The 22,924-nt window shown below is 38.1% G+C and overlaps 1 protein-coding gene across 1 annotated transcript in view; it reads right to left on the bottom strand.

Moving 5' to 3' along the window:
* Positions 1-482: 482 nt before the first annotated feature.
* The window catches only part of KATNAL1 (katanin catalytic subunit A1 like 1), a 73,170-nt gene continuing 50,728 nt past the window's right edge, over positions 483-22,924 (bottom strand). Inside the window, exons 7-11 of the mRNA XM_007471431.1 lie at positions 18,862-19,020; positions 18,001-18,127; positions 16,544-16,678; positions 2,247-2,373; positions 483-764 (exon numbers count right to left, since the gene is read on the bottom strand). Of these exons, the coding sequence (XP_007471493.1) occupies positions 566-764; positions 2,247-2,373; positions 16,544-16,678; positions 18,001-18,127; positions 18,862-19,020 (747 nt within the window). The 3' untranslated portion in view covers positions 483-565. The remainder of the gene's footprint in view (positions 765-2,246; positions 2,374-16,543; positions 16,679-18,000; positions 18,128-18,861; positions 19,021-22,924) is intronic.

Below are 22,924 nucleotides of genomic sequence, written 5' to 3'. Positions count from 1 at the left end.
CAATAAGTGATTAAATAGTGAGTAGAGGGAATGGTGAGGGAAGGGAAGGGAAAGTTCAAACTATATTATAGACTCTAACAGTAGTAGGTGAATTCTAAAGGTTTAACTAGCAGATTCATTATTTAATCCAAAACCATAATTCTTAACAACAAATAATAGATCTGACACAAACCCAGTTTTGATGTTAAAAGCCAACAGATATAGGTCCCTCATGTTCAGAGCAAAGAATAGAAAAAACTAAAAAACAATGAACGCTAGTGAGACACAGAGCTCCTTCCACATCTCCTGTAAACAAGTTTCTACGACAGCACACTGGTTGCTTTCTTCAGCCCCCAATACTCTGGTTAGGGTGTGCAACTATAATGCATGGATATGTGGATATCAGGCTCTCTATGTAAGCTTTTCTTACTTCTCAAGTATATGTATGTTCTTTTGTGTTTTAAATTTTTTCTTTAAGAGAAAATCTCTCCAATGTAAAGTTCCAAACCTGTTTTTTTAAAAAATTGCTGGAATTTCTTCACATTTTATAAACAAAAATACCAGAAATGAAAGAGCTGACAGAAATTCAGGCAGATCCAAATTCAACCATCCATTTTTCATATTTCTCCAAGTCTGCAGCAGAGACAGACTTAGCAATTTTCTTAAGAGCCAATTCAAAGTCTCCTTTGGTAACAGGCATCTGAAGTTCCTCTTTAGAAAGTGCACGGATCTCTTCTGGACTTAGGCCATTGATTCGTCGTCTCATTGCCATTAAAGAGGCATCCCTAAAAATATACCAAAATCAGTGAATACTTATTGTTGCAAATGTTTTAAACATATTTAGTTGTGATAATGTTAAGGGAAAACATTCAAAAGATCATTTTATATGTTTTTACCATGCTGCTCAGAATTTTCCACTTCAGAGACATCCTGAGGGCTCAGGAAAGGTTAAAACAAGATGCAAAGGACTTAAACATAAAAAGTACTGTAATGAATCCTAAAAGTCTAGGTTGGGCTCAGATGGTACTGAATTTTCTTTTCCCCACTTGCTCCTCAAAGACAGCCCAGAAGTCTAGGAAACTGAAGGAGAATTATGAAATACTGAGTTGCACACTTGGAAATAAACATACGGCTAATGTTAACATAACTCAAATCTTATACCAGTTTGTCTACAACCCAATTAGAGGAGGTAAAGCCAGGAACCTCTCTCTCTCTGGAGCATGAATATATCTAAATACAGTGGATGTGGAATTCCCTACATGGAATATTTGTGGGCAACTGAAGAGAGAAAATCTGGCTTCTCTGGATCCTATTTTCAGCTCATTCTGATCACTTGTAAATAATTACGCAGGTTAGGAAGAAGGGTACAACTAGTGCTCACGAAAAAGCTATTAGGCAGGCAAGCCAACCAAAACTTCAAATTTTTATACATTTCACTACGGTAATAGTAGAAGCTACTGTGAGCTTACCGAGTGCCACTAAACTTACACGTGTATAGGACAAATACTCGTAGAAAAAATGAGTAACACAGATGTTATGGTTTTAAGGAAAGGCTACTGATGTCAATTTAAGTATTGTTAGGGAAGTTAAGTACTAAAAACAAATCCTCTTCACTGAGTGATGTGAATTGTCTAAAAGTTATGATGTCACTAAACTGAAAGGGAAATTTATATATATATATATATATATATATATATACACACACACACACACACATAAAATTGAGAAAGAGAAATATATATATATATATATATATATATATATATACACACACACACACACACATAAAATTGATCACCTTTGTTCATCTGCGTGTAGTAAAATAATGCCAACCAAAACAAAATGATACTATTTTACGTTGATGCAGCTAGTCTCCAATTTAGGGCTAAATTAACCTTAGGCTGTCAAAGCCATTTATTACCAAGTTGGGCAAAACAATTTCTTAAAAATCAGAGGCTCTAAAAGGTGAACTACCGTTGACCCTTGAACAACACGGGGGTTAAGGGTGCAGACCCTTGGCACAGTTGAAAATCCGGGAATAACTTATAGTCAGCCCTCTGAATGAGCGATTCCTCCTTACCCACAATTCCAGATTCAACCAACCGCAGGTCCTGTAGTACTACAGGATATATTTAGTGAAAAAAATCCACACAGTTCAAACCTTCATCGTTCAAGGGTCAACTGCACACTGACTTTAAGACAAGTCCTCCTGATAAATTCATAACTAATGTCTAACGTCACGGATCATTAACAACAACAAAAAATACCTGCAAACATTAGTTATATCAGCACCAGAATAGCCCTCAATCTTCTCTGCTATATCTTCCAGTTGAATATCAGGATCCAGTTCAACCTCACGAAGATTGATTTTCAGAAGCTCAGTTCTTCCTTTTGCTGTTAGAAGATTTTTTTTGTTGTTATTATTAGATGTTTTACTTTACAAATCATTTTGATAAGAAATCACCTATTTAACATTCAGGAAAAGAAAGAGTCTAATGCAAAGAAAAGTCAACAACTGTGAGTCCACTAATATTACTAATTCACTGCATGACTAGTGGAATCATTTAACTTCCTGTGTGCCTTGGCTGTAATAACTAATAATTGAAACAAAACTCAGAGTTTTCCTAATAGATTGTGAAGATATTTGCTTTGAGAACAAAGGGTCTGAGATCCTTTATGAAAAATAAAAACATTAGTATTCAAGCACCAGAAATGCTTTCGTAAAAAAAAATATTTAGCCCAGCTTTATGAAACTAGATTGCATGGAGTGTAACTCCTATGAGTTGCTTTGCTCACCTTTTAGTATCACATAGGAAAAGATTTCCAGAACTCTAATCAGTATTTTTTAAAAATCCAGTTTTCTTTTCCTAGCAATCAGCAATTGGCACAAAATGCTTATTAATATATTTTTTACTTGGAGAGCCGGCCCACAGACATTTGCTGTTCCAATATGATTGAAATGTGTATCGAGTAAGCTGAAACAAACAGAATTTTTTAATAACCAATCTTGCTTGCTGTTTCACCATCAGTTTTTGTGACAAATCTGCTTAATATAGCACACTAAGATAATGCAGAATTAGCTTGGATCCGGCTCTCTACGATTTCCTGATATACAAAACGAAATTTAATTTTCCCAATTTTTATCTTGAAAAATTTTAAATCTTCAGGTAAAAAAAAAAAATAGTGAACACTCATTTACCTTTTCTCTAGATTCACCAACTGTCAACATTTTGCCATTATCACTCCCTTGCCCTCTCCTCTCACCCCCACTCTCATTTATGAACTGAGAGCTAGCTATAGGCAACACAACACTTTACCTTGAATTCTTCAGCATGTATCTCTTAAGAACAAAGGCATCCATACAATCATCACACTTAACAGGAAATTTAACACTGGTGCATTAGTATCATCTAATACACAGTCCAGATTAAAATGTCTGCATTTGTCCCAGGCCTTATTACTTTCTTAAAAACCATTACACGTTACATTAAAGTTATTGTCTCTCTTTAGTCTTCTTCAAACAGTTCCCCAGTGTCACTTTGTTTTGTCTTTCATGACATTGACCATTCCCCCCAAATGATCTTACAGAGTTAAGGCATTCCAATGAAGACCCCAACAGGTCTGTTTGTGGAACCTGACGGGCAGATATGAAAATGTTAATGGAAGGAACCAAGAATAACCAAGACACTCTGGAAGAACAATAGCAAGGCAGGAGGAACTGCTCTACTACAAAGCAATAGGATTCAAATCTGTCTAACACTCTTGCAGAGAGAGACAAGCAGATCCGTGACACAGAATGGAGAGCCTAGGAGCAGAGCAGAGCAGAGCATATACTATGGACACCTGATTTGTGACACAGGTGGTTCGGGGCAGTAGGAGAAAGGAGGGTCTTTTCAATAAACGATGCCAGAACTGACTACTCACAGAGAAAAAATGGGACTGGGTCATCCTCACCATACATAAAAATCAGTGCCAGATATATTACTGATCTAAACATAAGATGCAAAATTATAAGCATTTTAGAAGATAAAACAGGCATCTATCTTAATGACCTCACAGTAAATATTCTTAAGATACATTAAAAAATCGACTACATGGAAAAAGACGGATAAACTGACCCCATTAAAATTAGGAACGCCTATTCATCAAAAGACACTGTAAAACAGTGAAAACACACAATCTACAGAGTTTGAGAAAATATTTACACCAGATTTAACAAAAAACTTATATCTAGAATATTTAAGGACTTCCTACAAATCAATAAGAAAATGTCAGATCACCTAATAGAAAAATGGACAAAAAACTTGAATATATCACAAAATCAAAATGGTCAATCAATAAAGGAAAAGATGTTCAAATTCTTTAATAATATAGGAAATACAAATTAAACCGCAATAAGCACTGCACACCAAAAGACTGGTATGCATTTAAAAGTCTGACAATACCAAGTGATGGAAAAATGTGAAACAACGGGAACTCTCATACTTTGCTGGGAGGGGTGTAAACTGAAACAACCACTCTGGAAGACAGACTGGATTTATCCACTGATGTTTCAGCTATGCAACATGACCTAGCAATTCACTCCTAGGATGGAATGCTCCATCCTGGCCTAAAGAAACTTAGGCACTTGCACCATTATACGTGTAGAAGAAAGTTCATAGCAGTATAATAGCCTAAAACGGGAAATAATCATAACATCCATCAAAAAATATGATGGATAATTGTGGCATAATCACATAATGGATGTTATGGGCTGAACTGTGTCCCCTGCTAAATTCTTATGTTGAAGCTCTAACCTCTGATACCTCAGAATGTGACTGTATTTGGAGACAGGACCTTTAAAAAGGTAATTAAGGTAAAATGAGTCAGATGGCTGGGCCCTAATCTAATATGACCTAATCCAATATGTATCTTTACAAGAAGACTAGGACACAGAGACACACAACATGAGGAAAGACCACATGAGGACATTAAAAGAAAATGGCCACCTACAAGCTAAGGAAAGAGGCCCTAGAAGGAAACCAATCCTGCCAACACCTTCATCTTGGACCTGTAGCCTACAGAACTGTGATAAAATAAGTTTCCCTTGTTTAAGTCACCCAGTCTGTGGGTGTACTGTGTTATGGCAGCCCTAGCAAACTAATACAATGCAACAGCACACCGCCACAGACACAAGCTGCCTCTACGCGTCACAACATGGATGAATCTTAAAAACACACTGAGCAAAATATGCAAGCTACAAATGAACACAATTAATGTGATTCATTTATGTAAAGTTTAAAAGGAGGTAAAACTGTGTGTGGGGATACATTACTAGGTGATAAAATTGTAAGGAAAAACAATAAATTATTTCCCTAGAAGCAGTGACAGTGATTACCAGCAGGAACTGGAAGGGAGTTGTGCCGGGAAGGAACATACTGCGGAGCACGGAGGCCTGACACTGCTCCACTTCCTGTCCCAGCAGGTGCTTCGACGGTTGTTTGCTTTGCCAATTATTGGATAAATTGGACATTTTAACAGATTTTTTTGTATCTGAGTTATATTTCACACACACACACACACACACACACACACACACACACACACATACACACACACACACGCTTGAAGTAAGATGGAGCAAAGCAACGCAAAGAGCAGCCAGGGTGAAAAGAGAAGCAGCAAGCAGGCAGGATCTGCGTGTGACTAGAAAATTGTGACCTCCAGAATCCCTTCACCTCGGGAGCTCCTATCCTTGACCATCTTCAGCCACAGCCCCGCCCCTGCCACGCAGTGAGCATGGGGACCCACAGGTGGTGCGGGCCCAGGAAGTCCTCCACTCAGGTGGTCAGCCAGAGGGGCGTGGGAAGAAAGACGGGGAAGGGAGGGAGCTCGCAGGGCCGCTGCTGCACGAGGCGCTCGTGGTCCGGATGCCGCAGGGAAGGCTCCAAGTTCAGCCCAAGAGCTCCACACACAGCAGGTGGATGTTAGTGAACGAACATCACTTTGCTCTTTCAGTTCCCATGTTAGAACACCACTGTATCTGCAAATCAAAACGTTTTACCGTGGCCTGCCCGAAGAACTTAAAGCATCAAGTTTAATATAACGCATTCGCCCCCAGAAGCAAAGTTCTTTTTTTTTTTTTTGCGGTACGTGGGCCTCTCACTGTTGTGGCCTCTCCCATTGCGGAGCACAGGCTCTAGACGCGCAGGCTCAGCGGCCATGGCTCACGGGCCCAGTCGCTCCGCAGCACGTGGGATCCCCCCGGACCGGGGCACAAACCCGTGTCCCCTGCATCGGCGGGCGGACTCCCAACCACTGCGCCACCAGGCAAGCCCAAAGCAAAGTTCTTGACAGTCGACTTAAATGAACTTTGGAGCATAAAGCTGCTCATAAGTGAGGGCTGGTGGGACTGAAGCTTAGTAGGAAGCATCCTCCTCTTCCCTAGTAACTATGATTTGGGAAAGATAACTTTTCATACTGGTTGTATCAGCGATTTGTCAGAAGATTCTAAGCAGGATTTATCATCTCTATAAAACTGAATTAATGATATGTAATAAGCTTGTGAAAGGATTTAACGAGGGGTTAATGTGTTAACAACAGTATAAAGAACTGCCAATGCTACATAACCAAGTTAATACACATTTGAAATTTAAATAAACACTGTTAGATGGATCACACAACTTCTTCTTGAGTACTGGAGGCAGTCCAGCACGACAGATACGGAGTATGTGCTGCGGGGCCAGATGGCCGGGGCGCACATCCCTGCTCTGCCGCACCGGGCAGGATACCTAACTGCTCGGGGCCTCAGTTTCCCCTAAGTAAAGATAAGAACAGAATCTACCTCACAAGCCTGATGTGAGGGTTAAATGAGCTAATACACGTAAAGCCCAGTCCACAGGCAGCACTCAGTAAATGGCGGTCGCCCCATCACGCACACCACCTTCAGTCAATTAACAAACAGGATTAGAGGGAGACAGAGAAAAGCCAGATCCCTTCTATTGAGGACTACCTGGGGGTTAGATAACACAGAGGAAACACCCAGGGGAGTGAAGTCCACACAGGGAGAGAGACCACGGCAAAGAAGACTTCATAGAATTGGTATGCTTTCATGTCGACTTTGAAAAATCAATAAAATTTAAATACAAACGAAGAGGGAGAACAATCTGGGAAATGAGAGCACCGTAAATTACGACATGGAAGTAGGAAGAAGCACGAATGAAAGAAAAGGTAAGTAGAAAAGTACAACACAGCATTAAGAAATGCAAATAGACACAAATAGGATAGATAAGGTATGAACTTACAGTTTAAAAAAAAAGTACTCTGACCCTGATGTGATAGGAAATAAGAATCGCTCAGTGTCTAAGAGACTCTGTGATGCCTTGGTGGTTTAGGGAGCTTAGCCTAAAAGCAAAACATAACTAAATGAAGGGGGCTGGAGAAAGGAGTTCATTAGGCTGAGCAGTGGCTGCTGCCATAATTCAGATGCATAAAGTAAGAAGAGACTTGGTATAAGGCCAAGCTCCACCTGTGCCTGTTACCTGACTTCTTCCATCTGTTGGCTACCGCAGATTGTATTTACCAACATGGTGCAAGAGCCTCTCCTCCCACACACGCTTCTGCGGCGTGGCCTTCCACTCCTCCGCCCAGAGGTAGTCTGATTCCCCTCCTCTTGAAAATGGGTGGGCTTGGAAATGCTTCAACCCAGAGTACAGCAGAGGTGACATTACGTGACCCCCAAGGCTAGGTCATAAGAAGCAATGCACCTTCCACCTTTTCCAGTGGAACAATCACACCTGGGGCCCTGAGCTACCACGTATGAAATGTGACAAGCTGAGGCCACCATGCCTGAGGAAGCCCAGGCCACATGGAATAACCCCAAGTAACACAGAGGTGCTCCAGAAAGACAGCCCCACCGGAGGCCCCAGGCCTCAGCCACCAGGCGCATGTGCGTGAAGACACTCCAGATGATGCCAGGCTCCAGATGTGGAGTCACCCTCATCTGCTGTTCTTCCAGTTGTGACCCAGACATCATGGAACAGACACAAACCATCCCTGTGGTGCCCTATCCGAATTCCTGATCCCAGAATCTGTGAGCAAAAGAAGACTGTTTGGAATGGTATGTTAAACAGCAAGAGTAACTGATACACTGACTTTTCTTGCCATCAAGTTCTAATTGCCTCGCAATCTTAAAGAAATCTGCATATTTCTTTATGTAAATTACATAACTTACACTATGCCTTTTTGGGTGGCTTTCCTTGTTTTATCTATTTTCATTCTTATACTTCTTGCCTTTTCCAACTAAAAATTGCTTTTCATGGTTGCTTTTGTTCATAAAATGTCCTTCAATTTTTTTACTGTAATATAATCTACTTTTCTTTCCATTAATTTTACCCTAGATTTCCAAATCATTCTTTCAGTTCTCTCATCTTTCCAAATTTTCTTTAGAGTTCTGTCTCTTCCAGACCCTTTTATCCCACCAGATGCTCCGGCCACAACAGCTGTCCATTCACTTTCAAGCAACCATGCCTTTGTTTCTGTTCTTCTCTATGGAAATTCAGCGAAAACGCAACTTCCTCCATGAAGTCTCCCCTAAGCACCTCAGTCAGAATTTACTATTCCACGTTTCCACCCCAAAAGTACTATGGGCAACTCCAATATCACATGCTCCCTTGTTTCCCTGCTGTTAGGGTAGGTGTATGCCCCCTTCCAGCCACACGGTGAGTTCTCTAAGGACAAGGATTGTACACTTTATATTCCCACAGTACCTAATAAATGTCTTTCAGATAGCAAAGAGCTAAATAAACACCTGTGAAATTAATTAACACAGATAAAAGAAGAAGTTAGAAAGGGTGGAGTTCTAATTATGATTATTTGTTTGGGAGCCCTTTAGGAGAAAGCAATTTCTCAAGTTCTATGGTCATGAGGTACACACATTCAGACTAGTAATGAGCAAAGGGAAGCACCTCAAAGTCATTACCTATAATGACTATTACCTTTCCCATTACCTATAACATAACCTTTTCATAAAGGAAAACAAGTTTAGAAAAAATCCCAATAGTCAGCCAGGTCTATGTTCTTTTCCAATATTTCAAAGAAAGCTGAATTCCTATCTTTGTACCATAAAGTATATCTTTCTCCTCAACCCAAGCTTTCCTCAGCGGTTTATAACATTCCTATCATCAATTATTTTTCTAACTATATTTTTTCTGTCTGTTATAGTGAATTAAAGTTCAAAGTACAAAAGCTCAAATGATGTCAATTCAAGTAGTAAAACTTTTATTTTCCCCATCAGTATTAATTTTTTATTTATAATCATTGTGCACAATAGCAAAATTAAAAGATTTCATATAAATATACTAGGTGTCATACACATATTTTGTTTAGAAAGCAAGGAAGAAGAGAAAAAAGGGGGAAAGAGAAAGGGAAGAAATTTATTAAATCGGGAGTGATAATAAACCACTCAAATTTCAAATCTTCATGTGACTAATAGAAGAGCAAGCCAGATACTAAGGAGCTGCTTCTGGGAAGAGTAATATTTCAGGACAGTTTGAATCACTTCCATTATTGCTTTAAATAAGTTTATTATTCTGTAAGCTCAATTAGTAAGTTAAGCATTATTTTAAGAAAATTTTTTCTGTTTAAGTAATGATATTATTAGAATTAATAGAATATGTAGTAGCAGTCAGGAAAGACAATACAAGATGTAATCTGTGAACTAGAAATCTACCAATTATTTATATACACCCTTGAGATCTAGTTGCAAAAGTGAATAAGGAATATTACAATAATTAAGTTTCAAAAGTCATAGGGGAGGCTATGACTTCTGGCCATCATTAAAACAAAAAATGGTATAAGACTTATCCTTCTATGGTAAACGACTATTAAAATATAACAGGCAACTGTTTTCATGCATTAGTCAACAGAGAGTAAAGAACTGCAAAGTGACTTTTTAAGTTCTGCCCATAATTTGAGTGCCTGCCAGAATAAATCTCAACACCGTTTAAAAGAAAACAACATAATCCAGACTCTCTAAAATGTAGAGCATACAATAAAAATTACTGAATGTGTGAAGAAACAGAAAAATGTGACCCATACATGAAAAAATTTTTAAATAGCAAATAGAAAGAGACGTTCCGCATGTTAGAATTAGCTGACAAAAACTATAAAGTAGTATATCAATCACCTATTTCAGAACAGTATTACCCTCACGGTTTCTGTGCATCAGGAGTTTGGGAGCAGTTTAGCTAGAAAATTCTAGTTTAGGGTCTGTGATGGTTAATTTTATGTGTCAACATGGCTGGGCCACAGTGCCCAGATATCTGTTCAAACATTATTCTAGATGTTTCTGTGAGGGTGTTTTTGGATGAAATTAATATTTAAGTTGCTGGACTCTGAGTACAGCAGACTGTGCTCCATAATGTGGGTGGGCCTCAATCTATCAGCTGAAGGCCTGAACAGAACAAAAGAGGTCCCCAGAGCAAGAGGGATTTCTGTCAGCAGATGGCCTTCAGATAAAAAGGTTTAATCCTTTTTATGATCTAGCCTTGGAAGTCATATGGCATCACTTCTGCCACATTCTTTTCCTTAGAAGCAAATCACTAAGTCCAATCCATTTTCAAGAGGAGGGGCATTAAGCTCCACCTTTTGGAGAGAAACATCTCAAAGAATTAAAGGAAAATATACACAACATCAATGATCAGATGAGGAATCCCAGCAAAGCAACGGAAACTATAAAAAAAAAAACAACAAAACAGAAATGCTAGATTTGCAAAATGTCAATACATGTGAAATGAAAAATTCACTGGACAGGATTAAAAGCAGATTGGCGATGGCAGAAGAAAACAGTGTCAGTGAACGTGAAGACAAGTGAACAGAAACTACCAACCTGAGGAATAGAAAGAAAAAAGATTGAAAAAAAATTTAACAGAGTCCCAGTGATCTGTGCAGCAATATCAGAAAGTCCAACACACATGCAGGATAAATAAAAGGAAAACCCCACAGAGGTACATCATAGTCAAAACTGCTGAAAAACAATGATAAATAGAATATCTACAAAGTCAACTGTAGAGGACAAACACTCAAGAAAATACCAGCTTGTTTTCTATAGTTAAACATATACTCACAGGTATTTATCCAAGAGAAATGAAAACATATGTCTACACAAAGAACTGAACATGAATGTTTATAGCAACTTTACTTATAACAGTCCCAAACTAGAAATTATCTAAATATCCATCAATAAGAGAATAGATAAATAATCTGTGGTGTGGTCATATAACAGAATACTACTCACCAATAAAAAACAATAACATCGATGAATCTCAAAATAATCATGCTGAGTGAAAAAAGCCAGTCACAAAATAATACATACTGTATGATCCTATTTATGTGAAATTCAAAATAATCTATAGTGACAAAAATCAGATCAGTGGTTGCCTGAGGTGGGAAGTGTTTTGGGGAGAGAAGAATGGACTGCAAAGGGGCACAAGAAATCCTTTCAGGATGAAAGATATGCTCTGCATCTTGACTGTGGTGTGTTTCATGGCTGTATGCAATTGTCAAACTCATCAAATTTTATGTGGATGAAGCTTATTATATATAAATTATTCCTCAATAAAGCTGAATTTAAAAAAATAACCAGAGGGAAAACGATATATTACATACAATGATAGGAATGGCAGCTGGCCTCACATGATAAAAACAATGGAGGCCAGAAGATTATAGAATGATACCTTTATAAGCACTCAGAGAAAAAAAACAAAACAAAAAACAAACAAAAAGCCCTCTTCCAACCCAGAATTATTTATCAGTCAAAAACAGCCTTCAGAAATAAGAGTGAAATAAAGACATCTCAGAAAACAAAAACTGAATTTGATGCTAGCAGACCTTAACTACTAAATGAAGTTCTTTAGACAAATGAGAGACGGACCCAGCCGGAAACTTGAACCTTAAAAAAAAAAGCAGAGCAGTGGATGCTAAATATGTAGGTAAATAGAAAAGACTACTATTTGTGCTCCTCTTAATTTAAGTTTGAACTGACAACTTAAGCCCATTATATGTTTGGATTTACAATGTATGCAGATGTAAAATACATGACAAAATAGCACAAAGGCTGGGGGAGGCAAATGGTTCTTACATTTTACATGAAGTGGTACAATATTAGCTCTACAGTGACTGTAATAAGTTACAGATGCATATTGTAAATCCCTAGAGTAACTGCTAAAAAATATACAGTTAAGTATAGCTAAAAGCCAATAAGGAAATTAAAATGGATACTAAAAAATAGTCAACTATTAAGAGAAATTAAGAAAGGAGGTACAGAGTAACAAACAAACAAAAGGAACAAATAGCAAAATGGCAGACTTAAACATAACCATATCAATAATTACATTATATTTCAATGGACAAAATATTGCAATTAAAAAGCAAAGATAAACTATACAAATAGTAAGACCCAATTATATGCTGTCTACAAGAACTGCACTGCAAATACAAACACGTACAAGGTGAAAATTAAAGGAAGGAAGCAGATATATCATGCAAACAGTAGCAAAACAAAGATGGTGAGGCTATATTAATATCAAAGTAAACATCAAGTCAAAGGATTTAATCAGAGATGAAGAGATGTTTCATAAAGGTAGAAGAATCAAGAAGATATAATAATGATAACGGTTTATGTACCTAATGACAGAACTTCAAACTGCATGAAGCAAAAATTTACAGAATTAAAGTGAAAAATAAACAAATTCACAATCATACTTAAAGAGTTTAACCACCCACTCTCAATAATTGATAGAAAAAACCAGAGCAAAAAATCATTAAGGATCTGGAAGATTTAAACAATACTATCACAACAACTTGATCTAACTGACATTTATGGAATATTGTCTCAACAAGTGCAGAATAAATATTCTATTCAACTGCAGCTGAAACATTCAGCAAGATACACTATATGCTGAATCATAAAATCTCAACAAAATTCAAAAATTGATATCTTACAGAGTAGTTCTTAATTATAGTGGAATTAAATTAGAAATCAACAACAACAAGACATCTAGAAAATCCTCAAATATTTGGATACTAAACCACATACTTCTTTTTTTTTTTCTCAGCCTTGCCTCACGGCTTGTGGTATCTTAGCTCCCCAACCAGGGATTGAACCCGGGACCTCAGCAGTGAGAGGACAGAGTCCTAACCACCGGACCGCCATGGAATTCCCTAAACCACATACTTTCTAAATAACTCAAGAGTCAAAGAAAACAAGAAAAAGGAAAATGTTTAAATATTTATAATTGAATAGTAAAGAAAATATAACAAAATTTGTGGGATGAAGCCAAAGCAGTACTTTAAGAGAAATACAACCTTAAATGTTTATATTAAAAGAAAAAGAACAAAGGTTTAAAATCAACAGTCTAAGTTTCTAACTTCATAAAAAAAGAGAAAATTAAACTCAGGAGTATAAGGGAGAAATAAGAAGAGATAAAAATCAATGAAATACAAAACAGAACATTAACAAAGCAAGAAGGTGGTTCTTTGAAAAGATTAATAACACTGATTAATGTCTAGCAAGAATGATCGAGAACAACAGGGATAAAACACAAATTACCTCTTCTAGGAATGAAAATTGAGCCATTATTATAGATCATATACAGATGAAACAGAAAATAAGCTGTGTGGATGTGTACTGTATCAACTTCAGTGAAGTTAGAATTTCACTCCTCAGAATTCTCTTCATTACATAGTTCTGGGTTAGTGGGGACCACATCAGTCATTATGGACAAGATGTGAAAGGCAGAACTGAAATCAACTCAGAAAGTTAGTTCAGGGCATGAAGAGCATTTGCAGCTGAGGCCTATTGTCGCTTGTCTGCCAGCTCATCTTTTTAGTGAGGGGCAGCACCTGGGCCTCCAACTCTTTCCAGCTCCTGTCAGATTTCCTCCTTCAGCTTGACTCCTAAGCCAGGTGTACCTTTAGTACTGTTACAAAGAGTGCCAGCTTCTTCTAAAGGACACCCCAATCATCAAAGTTGTAACTCTTAGAGGCAATGAGAGCCCAGTGTGGGTTCCAGTCTATCCTCATGAGTTCCAGCTCATCCCCACAGGTTACAGTTTGTTCTTGTTTCCACCATTTCATCTTCTCTTCCTACTGCCCTCCCTACTGACTTCAGGCTCCAGAGCCAGACATGAAATCAACAGCCTCACATAAACCATTTAGTCAGCTTCTATGTTTGTATTAGGTCAAATCCCAATAAACCTGACAACCTAGAGGAAAGGGACAAATTTTTTGAAAAACACAAACTACCAAAGCCTACTCAATGAAAAATAGATAACCTGACAGGATAACCCTACATCTAATTTTTTTAAATCAATGGAACAGAACAGAGAATTCAGAAATAGGCCCACATATATGCAGCAAAATAATTTTCAACAAAGGTGCCAAAGTAACTCAATGGAAAAATAAAACTCCTTTTAACAAGTGATGCTAGAACAACTCAATATACATATGAGAAAAATGAAACTCAACCCCCAATTGACACATACACAAAAAATTAATTCAATATGGATCACAGATCTAACTCTAATTTCTAAAGGAAAATATAGGAGAAAACCTTTGACTCCTTGTGGTAAGCAAAGATTTCTTAAGATACAAAAAGCACTATCCATAAAAGAAAAACCTGACAAGAGGACTTAATCAAAATTAACACTTCTGCTTATCAAAAGACACCATAAAGAAAATTGAAAGGCAAACCACAAACTGAAAGAAAATAAGGCATTTCACACTTACTAGAATGACTAAAATTAAAATACTGGTGATACCAAATGTTGGCAAAAATATGGAAGTATTGGAATTCTCATTCATTGATGGTGAGAGTATAGAATGGTACAACCACTTAGGAAAATGGTTTGAGCATTATAAAGTTAAACACATACCTACCCTATGATCCACCTATTCTCTTCTTATCTATATTACCCAAAAGAATTGAAAATATTCATCTATAAAAAGATCTATACAAAAATATTTATAGCTTCATTCATAATAGCCAAAAACTAGAAATAACTCAAATGTCCATCAAAAAGAGAATAAACAAATTGTCATGTAATCACACCACAAATAAACTACTGATACATGTAACCACATGGATGAACTTCAGAAACATTATGCTGTGTGGAAGTAGCCAGATGCACAAGAGTACATATGTCATGATTCCATTTATATGAAGTTTAATAATAGGTAAAACTAATCTATGGTGTTAAAAATCAGGAAGGTGAATGACTGTTAGGGGTTTGAATCAACTGGTAGGGGCACAAAGAAACTTTCTGAGGCAAAAGAAATGTCCACATCTTGAGTAGGGTACTGATTAAACAAGAGTATTCATTTGTCAAAACTCATCAAACTATACACTTAAGATTTGTACATTTCACACTGTATGTAAATTTTATCTCAATATAAAAAGAAAAAACTCACTTATGAAAATGTCAACATTCATCAACAGAATGAAATATTTTTTCAAAGCAGCATACTTCAGAAAAGATCCCAAGAGAACTTTATTTTTAATCACTGAAGTTTTTTCATTATAAAAATGTTTTAAAATTTTCACATTCTTATCAACGTACATTGTTTAGGCTCTGGACGCGCAGGCCCAGCGGCCATGGCCCACGGGCCCAGCCGCTCCGCGGCATGTGGGATCCTCCCGGACCGGGGCACGAACCTGCGTCCCCTGCATCGGCAGGCGGACTCGCAACCACTGCGCCACCAGGGAAGCCCCACGTAAGTTTTAATGAAGACTCAAGTAAGTTTTAATGAAGACTCAAGTAAGTTTTAATGAAGACTCAAGTTTAAAAGTAATACTTAGGGACTTCCCTTGGTGGCACAGTGGTTAAGAATCCGCCTGCCAATGCAAGCGACATGGGGTTCGATCCCTGGTCGGGGAAGATCCCACATGCCGTGGAGCAGCTAAGCCCGTGCACCACACTACTGAGCCTGTGCTCTAGAGCCCATGAGCCACAACTACTGAGCCCGCATGCCACAACTACTGAGCCCACATGCCACAACTACTAAAGCCTGTGCACTCTAGGGCCCACGTGCCACAACTACTGAGCCCATGTGCTGCAACTACTGAAGCCCACACACCTAGAGCCTGCTCTGCAACAACTGAGCCCATGTGCTGCAACTACTGAAGCCCACACACCTAGAGCCTGTGCTCTGCAACAAGAGAAGCCACCACAATGAGAAGACCGCACACCACCACGAAGAGTAGCCCCCGCTTGCCACAACTAGAGAAAGCCTGAGCACAGCAATGAAGACCCAACGCAGCCAAAAAACTAAATTGATTAAAAATAAATAAATAAATAAAAGTAAAACTTAGATGTCCTAATACCAACTTATTAACACAACCACTCCTCTGAGTGTAAGAAACTTCAGCAGAGTGCGGAGGCCTCTGCTTCCATAAATAACAAATGGGTTTCGTGATGCTATAAACTTCTTTAAGCAGAATGCCAAGGGAATAAAGACCTACAGAAACAGAAAAATGTAACAGAGAGTAAAAGAAAGATCAAAATATAGTAAAAGGAAGGCATCATACCTGTTGGGAGAGGTATATATATCCTTTTTTCTAATCTCCTTCGCAATGCTTCATCAATGTCCCATGGGAAATTAGTAGCAGCCAATACCATAACCATTTTGGAAGGATCGTCATTCTCTAAAGCTCCTCCAACTCCTATATACAGTAAGGGGGAAAGAAGAGTGTTTTTCTTACAGTCCTTTATTCTTTCATTCAACTAACATTTCTAAGCATCAGCCACAGGCTTGGTGGTAGGCTCAATGACGAACATGATGCAGTTCTTCTGACCTCTTCATGGTGTCAGAACCAGACAAATCAACAGATAACTATAGAACAAATACAACACAGTCACTCCTTTCTCTGATATTATACTTTAACAGAAATTAAGATGGTTAACTCATTGAGGGAAGGAACTCCTGGTACTACATTATTTTATGTATCTTATAGTGCTTGGCACTGTATGCAACACACGTTTTAAGTATTCAATTAGTATCTATGGTTGGTGGATAACCACAGCTATTTTAAAACAATGCACTGTGGATATACATACATACATACATATATATATATATATATATATATATACACACACACATATATATATATATATATATATATACACACACACATATATATATATATATATATATATACTTTTTTTTTTAACACACTTTATGCTTTCTCATAATTTGCTTAAATAGCCTCCTATTCACCATACAACTACCAGAGTGATATAGCTCTAAAAAGTAGCTCTGGGCCCATCACTCTCTTCCTCCAATGGCTCCCCAAAGCCTTTTCTTCTTTGTCTGAATAACTTCTACCAATATTTCAAAGCCCAAGTCAGCTATTCCCTTCTATGACTCCCTTAGTCCAGGTGGTACCTCTCGTACTATGTTTTCACTAAACCCAGAGTTTAGTTCTACCACAGAACTCATAATGTATTGTAATTGTCTGTGAAGTGCCTGCTTCTCAACTAGATCAGTGGTTCTCAAAAATTTTGGTCCCAGAATCCTTTTTATACCTTTAAAGACTATTGACCTCCAAAGAGCTTTTGTGTGCATGTAGTATATCAACATTTATTATTAAAAATGAGACTTGTGAGAGAATGAAAGTGAAAAAGGTAAATAACATCTTGATATTACTATGAAAATAGTTTGGCCTTTGCACACCTTTTAAAAGAGTCTTAAAGACCCCTGGGACCCTGAGCCACATCTCTAAAGGCTTTGCTCTAAATAGTAAGCTCCTTGAAGGCCACAACAGTCCTTTTCTTTTTAACCTCAGAACCTGAGATGGTGCAAGTAAGCAATAGATGCTTTTTGAGTGCATGAACAAATGTACAAATGTGTGGATGAACAAATGATTACAAATACATTCAGCTGCCTTCTAGTCCAGTCGTTGAGAATTTCCAAAGTATGAATCTACACAAAATTCAAAAAGGGACCAAAACAGTTTAGAGGCAGTAATTAAATATCAATTACCATCCATCTGAATGAGTAGCTCAGACTTGACCCTGCGACTTGCCTCATGCTCATCAGAGGTTCCTCTTCGACTGCAGATAGAATCTATCTCATCAATGAAGATGGTGGTGGGGGCATAAAACCTAGCCTTTGTGAAAATAGTTTAAAGAAATCATTTAGTGACCTCCTGAAATAATCTGAAGTTTTTAAAAGACATTTCCTCCGACTAAAACAATGGTGAAAAAGAGCAGAAATTTCTCACTGCTTTAATGCCATCACTTGCTTATAGACAGAGGTTAAATTAATCAATCATATCAGAAACAGAAAAATTTCTAAACATAAAAGATAAGTTATATGGTTGGTGAAGTCCGGTGACAGATACACGAGGATTCACGGTACTATTCTTTCTACTTTTGCATTTGAAAATTTCCATAATACAAAAAGTTTCTAAAGATAAATCACCAATCTATCCTCAAATATGCAGTCTTAAGTAGCTACTGCAAACTACTTTGAAAAAGGAACAAACTTTAATGATAGATCAATTTCTGATTGTCAAAATATATGTTAAAATATACTTCTGCTCACCAGCTCATTAGAGATCCAGAAATATCAGTCAAACCACACACATTTCCAAAGTCTCTTCTACCCGCACTGGACGGGATGCCAAAGGGCTTTTACTTCAGAGAGGAAGGTACGCTGAAGACACATCAACCACTCCACAAAACCCACCACCCCGTGTCTTATTAGCGTGTCAAGAACTGTGAAACTATAAGTACACTTGCCCTTTCTTAAAAAAGATCCCTGGCTGAACGGATCTAGATTAAAGGGATACCATGTGCCTACACAAACAGTGCTTTGAAATCCGAATATAACATCACTCACCATTTCAAACAACAGACGAACTAACTTCTCAGATTCCCCTCTGTATTTCGATGTCAGCGTGGAAGACGAGACGTTGAAGAATGTTGTGCCACACTCAGTGGCGACAGCTTTAGCCAGCATGGTCTTACCAGTGCCTGGGGGCCCGGCCATCAGCACGCCCTGAAATTCCAAAGGACACACGAAATGATTTATCAGATTAATGTGCTTTCTTATAAAATATCAGCAACTATTAATGTACACGAAACTCTTCCCATCAAAAGATAAGCTCAACTGTCACAGTAAAATCATGGTGCATTTGGCACGAATATCATTTCATAGACAGAAAAAACAAAAATGAAGAATGGTTTCACAAAACGTCTCAAGTCAGAGGTACTCAGAGATGGGCTAACAAAGGGCCTAGACAACAAGGAATCTCCTGGTACGTGTAGAAAGAGCCCCACCGATTTTACTGAACCTGGCAGAAGACAAATATGTAAGGTCTTGAGCACCGCTTAAGAGTGACTGCTCTGTTTAAGCAATGAAAATAAGATGACATTTTCTATGGAACAGAATTATATACCCCTCGCCCTCCTAAGGTACAAAACCTATCTTCAACAACACACTTACAATATACACTTTTAATCAGAAATAAAGATCCATTCATCAGTTAATAAATAAGGTAGCTAAAATCTAGTGGTGATTCAAACATAATCAAATTAGCTAGCCTTTTATCAGTTTAACTGTGCTAGGCAGTTAAGAGTTTACATAAAATAGTGTTAGTAATGAAAAAGCCACTAAATATAACATAGACTAAAATATAAATTTTAGTTACTTCTCACCTTTGAAACAAACAGAAAAATGTTCCATAAAAATAAATCAATGAGGAGTAAAAATTATCCAAGAACACCAATCCTCTAGTCTTGAAGACTAATGGATTTTTAAATACTTATTATTTTCTTCTAACACTTTTAATGAGAGTTCAGATATATAGTTAACACTACATTTCTTTTGCATAATAGTTCGTGATCTTAAGAGGAATTTGGAGCCATTTGTTAATTTAATTCAATTAGCTTTGGGGGATTTAAACTTTGAAAACTATGTGCATATCAAAGTTTCATAAACTCTAAATTCAGAAGCCATCCAAACGCTCTTCTACCTATAGAATTCTGATACCCAGGACAACCAGGGATCACAAGGATTTGAAACACTAGTTTTACAAGAAAAATTTTTGCTTTGCAAGAAGTCCTTCATACATGAGATTGGTATTTTGAAAACTGTAAAGACAACTAATGGTATTGGCACAGCTATAGAGAAGTTTCTGTTTCTCTTTCCACCATCCCCTCTCAATGCCCTCTCAGTCCCCGTAATGTCATTAATGTGGTCATGTCCAGCAGGAGATAATTTCCAGGGTTAGCATCCGTGTGCAGACACAGCTCATAGATACAGTACAGCGTTTATAAATTTCCCCTCCTCATGACATTACCCTGTCAATTATCTCCTCTATTTCCTGTATCTCCTCCTCTGTGGGCTCTATTTATTTTAAAAATAAAATCCTTCACTTGACCCTACAAATCCTCTGGCTACTATCTACCTCTTCCTTCCCCTTCCCAGCCAACCTTCTTAAAGAAATGGTCTATGTTTACTATTTGTTCTTCACAAGCTACAGTCTGGCTTCTGCCTCTACTCCTTCACTAAAAGTACCTAATTTACTAATCCAACGGTCACTTTTCTTGCCTTTTCTGTTTTGAGTTTTACGTATTTTTTTTTTGGCTGCACCACTGCGCAGTACGCGGGATCCTAGTTTCCTGACCAGGAATCGAACCCGCACCCACTGCTTGGAAGCACGGAGTCTTAACCACTGGATCTCCAGAGAAGTCCCAACCAATGGTCACTTTTCAACTCACAGCTTCTTTCCCTCTCTCTGACCTTGGATGGTGCTGATACCTGGTGTTCATTCCCTTCTCGCTGAAACCCCTGCTCCCTAGGTTGGTTCTATGACACGGTTCTTTCTTGATGTTTCTCCTACTCATGACTATCTTCAGTGGCTTTCAGGTCTCCTCTTCCCCCTTCCCTTTATATTCCCAAAGCAATTCTAAATCTTTTGCTCTTCTGAAAACCCTTTATAAAACTCCTTGAACAATTTCATCCACACCCAAATTATCAACCACCACTTATATCTCACAATTTTAATTTGAACTTAAACTCTAGCCCGAGCTCCAGACCTCTATTTCCAATTACCCACTGAGTTTTCACCTAAATATATTTTGTTTCTGTTTAAGTCTGCTCCTCTCGTCCATTTCCAGGATCAGTTCACTGCACCCTATTTAACGAAGAATTCGGCGGGCCCTTCTCCCTAGCTCCTGGGAGGCAGACTCTAAACCCTTGGAATTTCCCAAGTGATCAGAGTGTCTTTGTTGTTCATGTTGGGCCCTGAAATTTTAGGCTAATAAGGTGGCTCATGGTGGGTCCCTATATAGATTATGCTAATGAGACGACTCAGGATGGGGGCTGGCCTTGCCCAAAAAACCAACCCTGTGATTAGCAGACTGGGGCTTTGAGCCATGCGATGTCAACCAGACCTCTGGGGAGAGAAGGGAGACTGGAGATTGAGACATATGGGCAACAATTCAATCAATTATGACTATGCAATGAAACCCCAGTAAAAACTCTGGACACTGAGTGAGCTTCCCTGTTGGCAGTACTGTGGATACTGTCACACATCCATGCGCTAGGAGGGTTAAGCATCCTGCTTGCAAGGGAAAGGACAACAGAAGCTACACTGTCAGCATCCCCCCAGATCTCACCCTAGGCACTTCCTCCTTTGGCTAGTTCTGATCTGCCTTCTTTTGCTATAACAAAAACTATAATCAGAAGTACGATGCTTTCCTAAGTTCTGTGAGTCATTCTAGAGAATTATCAAACCTGAGGGTGCAGTGAGAACCCCCAAATTTACAGCCAGCTGTCAGAGTAAGGGTGACCTGGGGACCCCCAAATTTGTGGTTGGCATCTGAAGTGAGGGCAGTCTTGTGGAAAACTGACCTCAACCTGTGAAGTTTGGCCCAGTTTTGGGTAGTTGGTATCCGAGCAACTGCATATACTCCTGTAATTCAGGCCTGGAATCTAAGAGTCATACAACTTGTTCCTCTTCCTACCCCTATAAACCATCATGTCATAATGTTATCACTTACACCTTTTAAATATCTCTCACAGATCTACTCATTCTTCATTGGCCAAATAACAAACGCCTTTGTTCAGGTCCTCATCATTTGGCTAGACTACTGCAACAGCCTCCTGACCAGACTCCTCTCTGTATCCATCTATGCCCATCTCCAATCCAGCCTGCATACTGCTGCCAAGGTGATCTTCACACATTTGCAAATTACCCTCTTGCTAAAAGTGTACAGGGCTCGTCATGATACATAGGTTATACCTACCATTCCAGCTGTTTTAAAACTTCTTTAAATACCTATTTTATCAAGGCCTTATTATTTCTTTTAAACATTGTTTTTAAAGTTATAATAAAGGGGAAATTTATGGTAATATGGTCCCCAAATTAGGTAAATCTATAACAAACAGTCTATAAAAGTTTTTAAGTTGTGAGAGGCAATCAAAATGCCATGGGTGTTCCAAGCCATTTATGTAAACACACAATTTCTCCTCCTCTCTACTTTTAGGCACATCAAACAAGGAAGAGGTATTGCGAAGGTAAAAGACTTTCCCAGCTAATTTGGAAGGGCAAAGTAAGATCATGCTTTTATTTCACTCTACCCGTCAGAGTAAAGAAAGAGTCTGCCTATGGCTAAGACCAAAAAAAGTTCCAGGCAGCAGCTGTTGGAAGGGTTTTTAATATGCTAAAATGAAAGCACTGAACTTAGGAGAACTAGTCCTGGGCAAGCTAAAAAGATATAAACATTCTGATTACATCTGAGAATTAAACCAAGCCTAGATGAAGTGATCAAACTAATTAATTACTGAGAAATACGCTGGCTTTTAAAAAGATAATTTATTTGATCAAACACTTATTCTATGACTATGCACTATTACTATTTAATTTGCTTGCTAACTTTTTTTTTTTTTTTTTTTT

The sequence above is a fragment of the Lipotes vexillifer genome, unplaced genomic scaffold, assembly GCF_000442215.2.
Source record: "Lipotes vexillifer unplaced genomic scaffold, Lipotes_vexillifer_v1.1 scaffold543, whole genome shotgun sequence".
Lineage (NCBI taxonomy): Eukaryota > Metazoa > Chordata > Mammalia > Artiodactyla > Lipotidae > Lipotes > Lipotes vexillifer.
The sequence above is the reverse complement of the archived record's forward strand: the minus strand, read 5'-3'. Positions and strand labels throughout refer to the sequence as shown.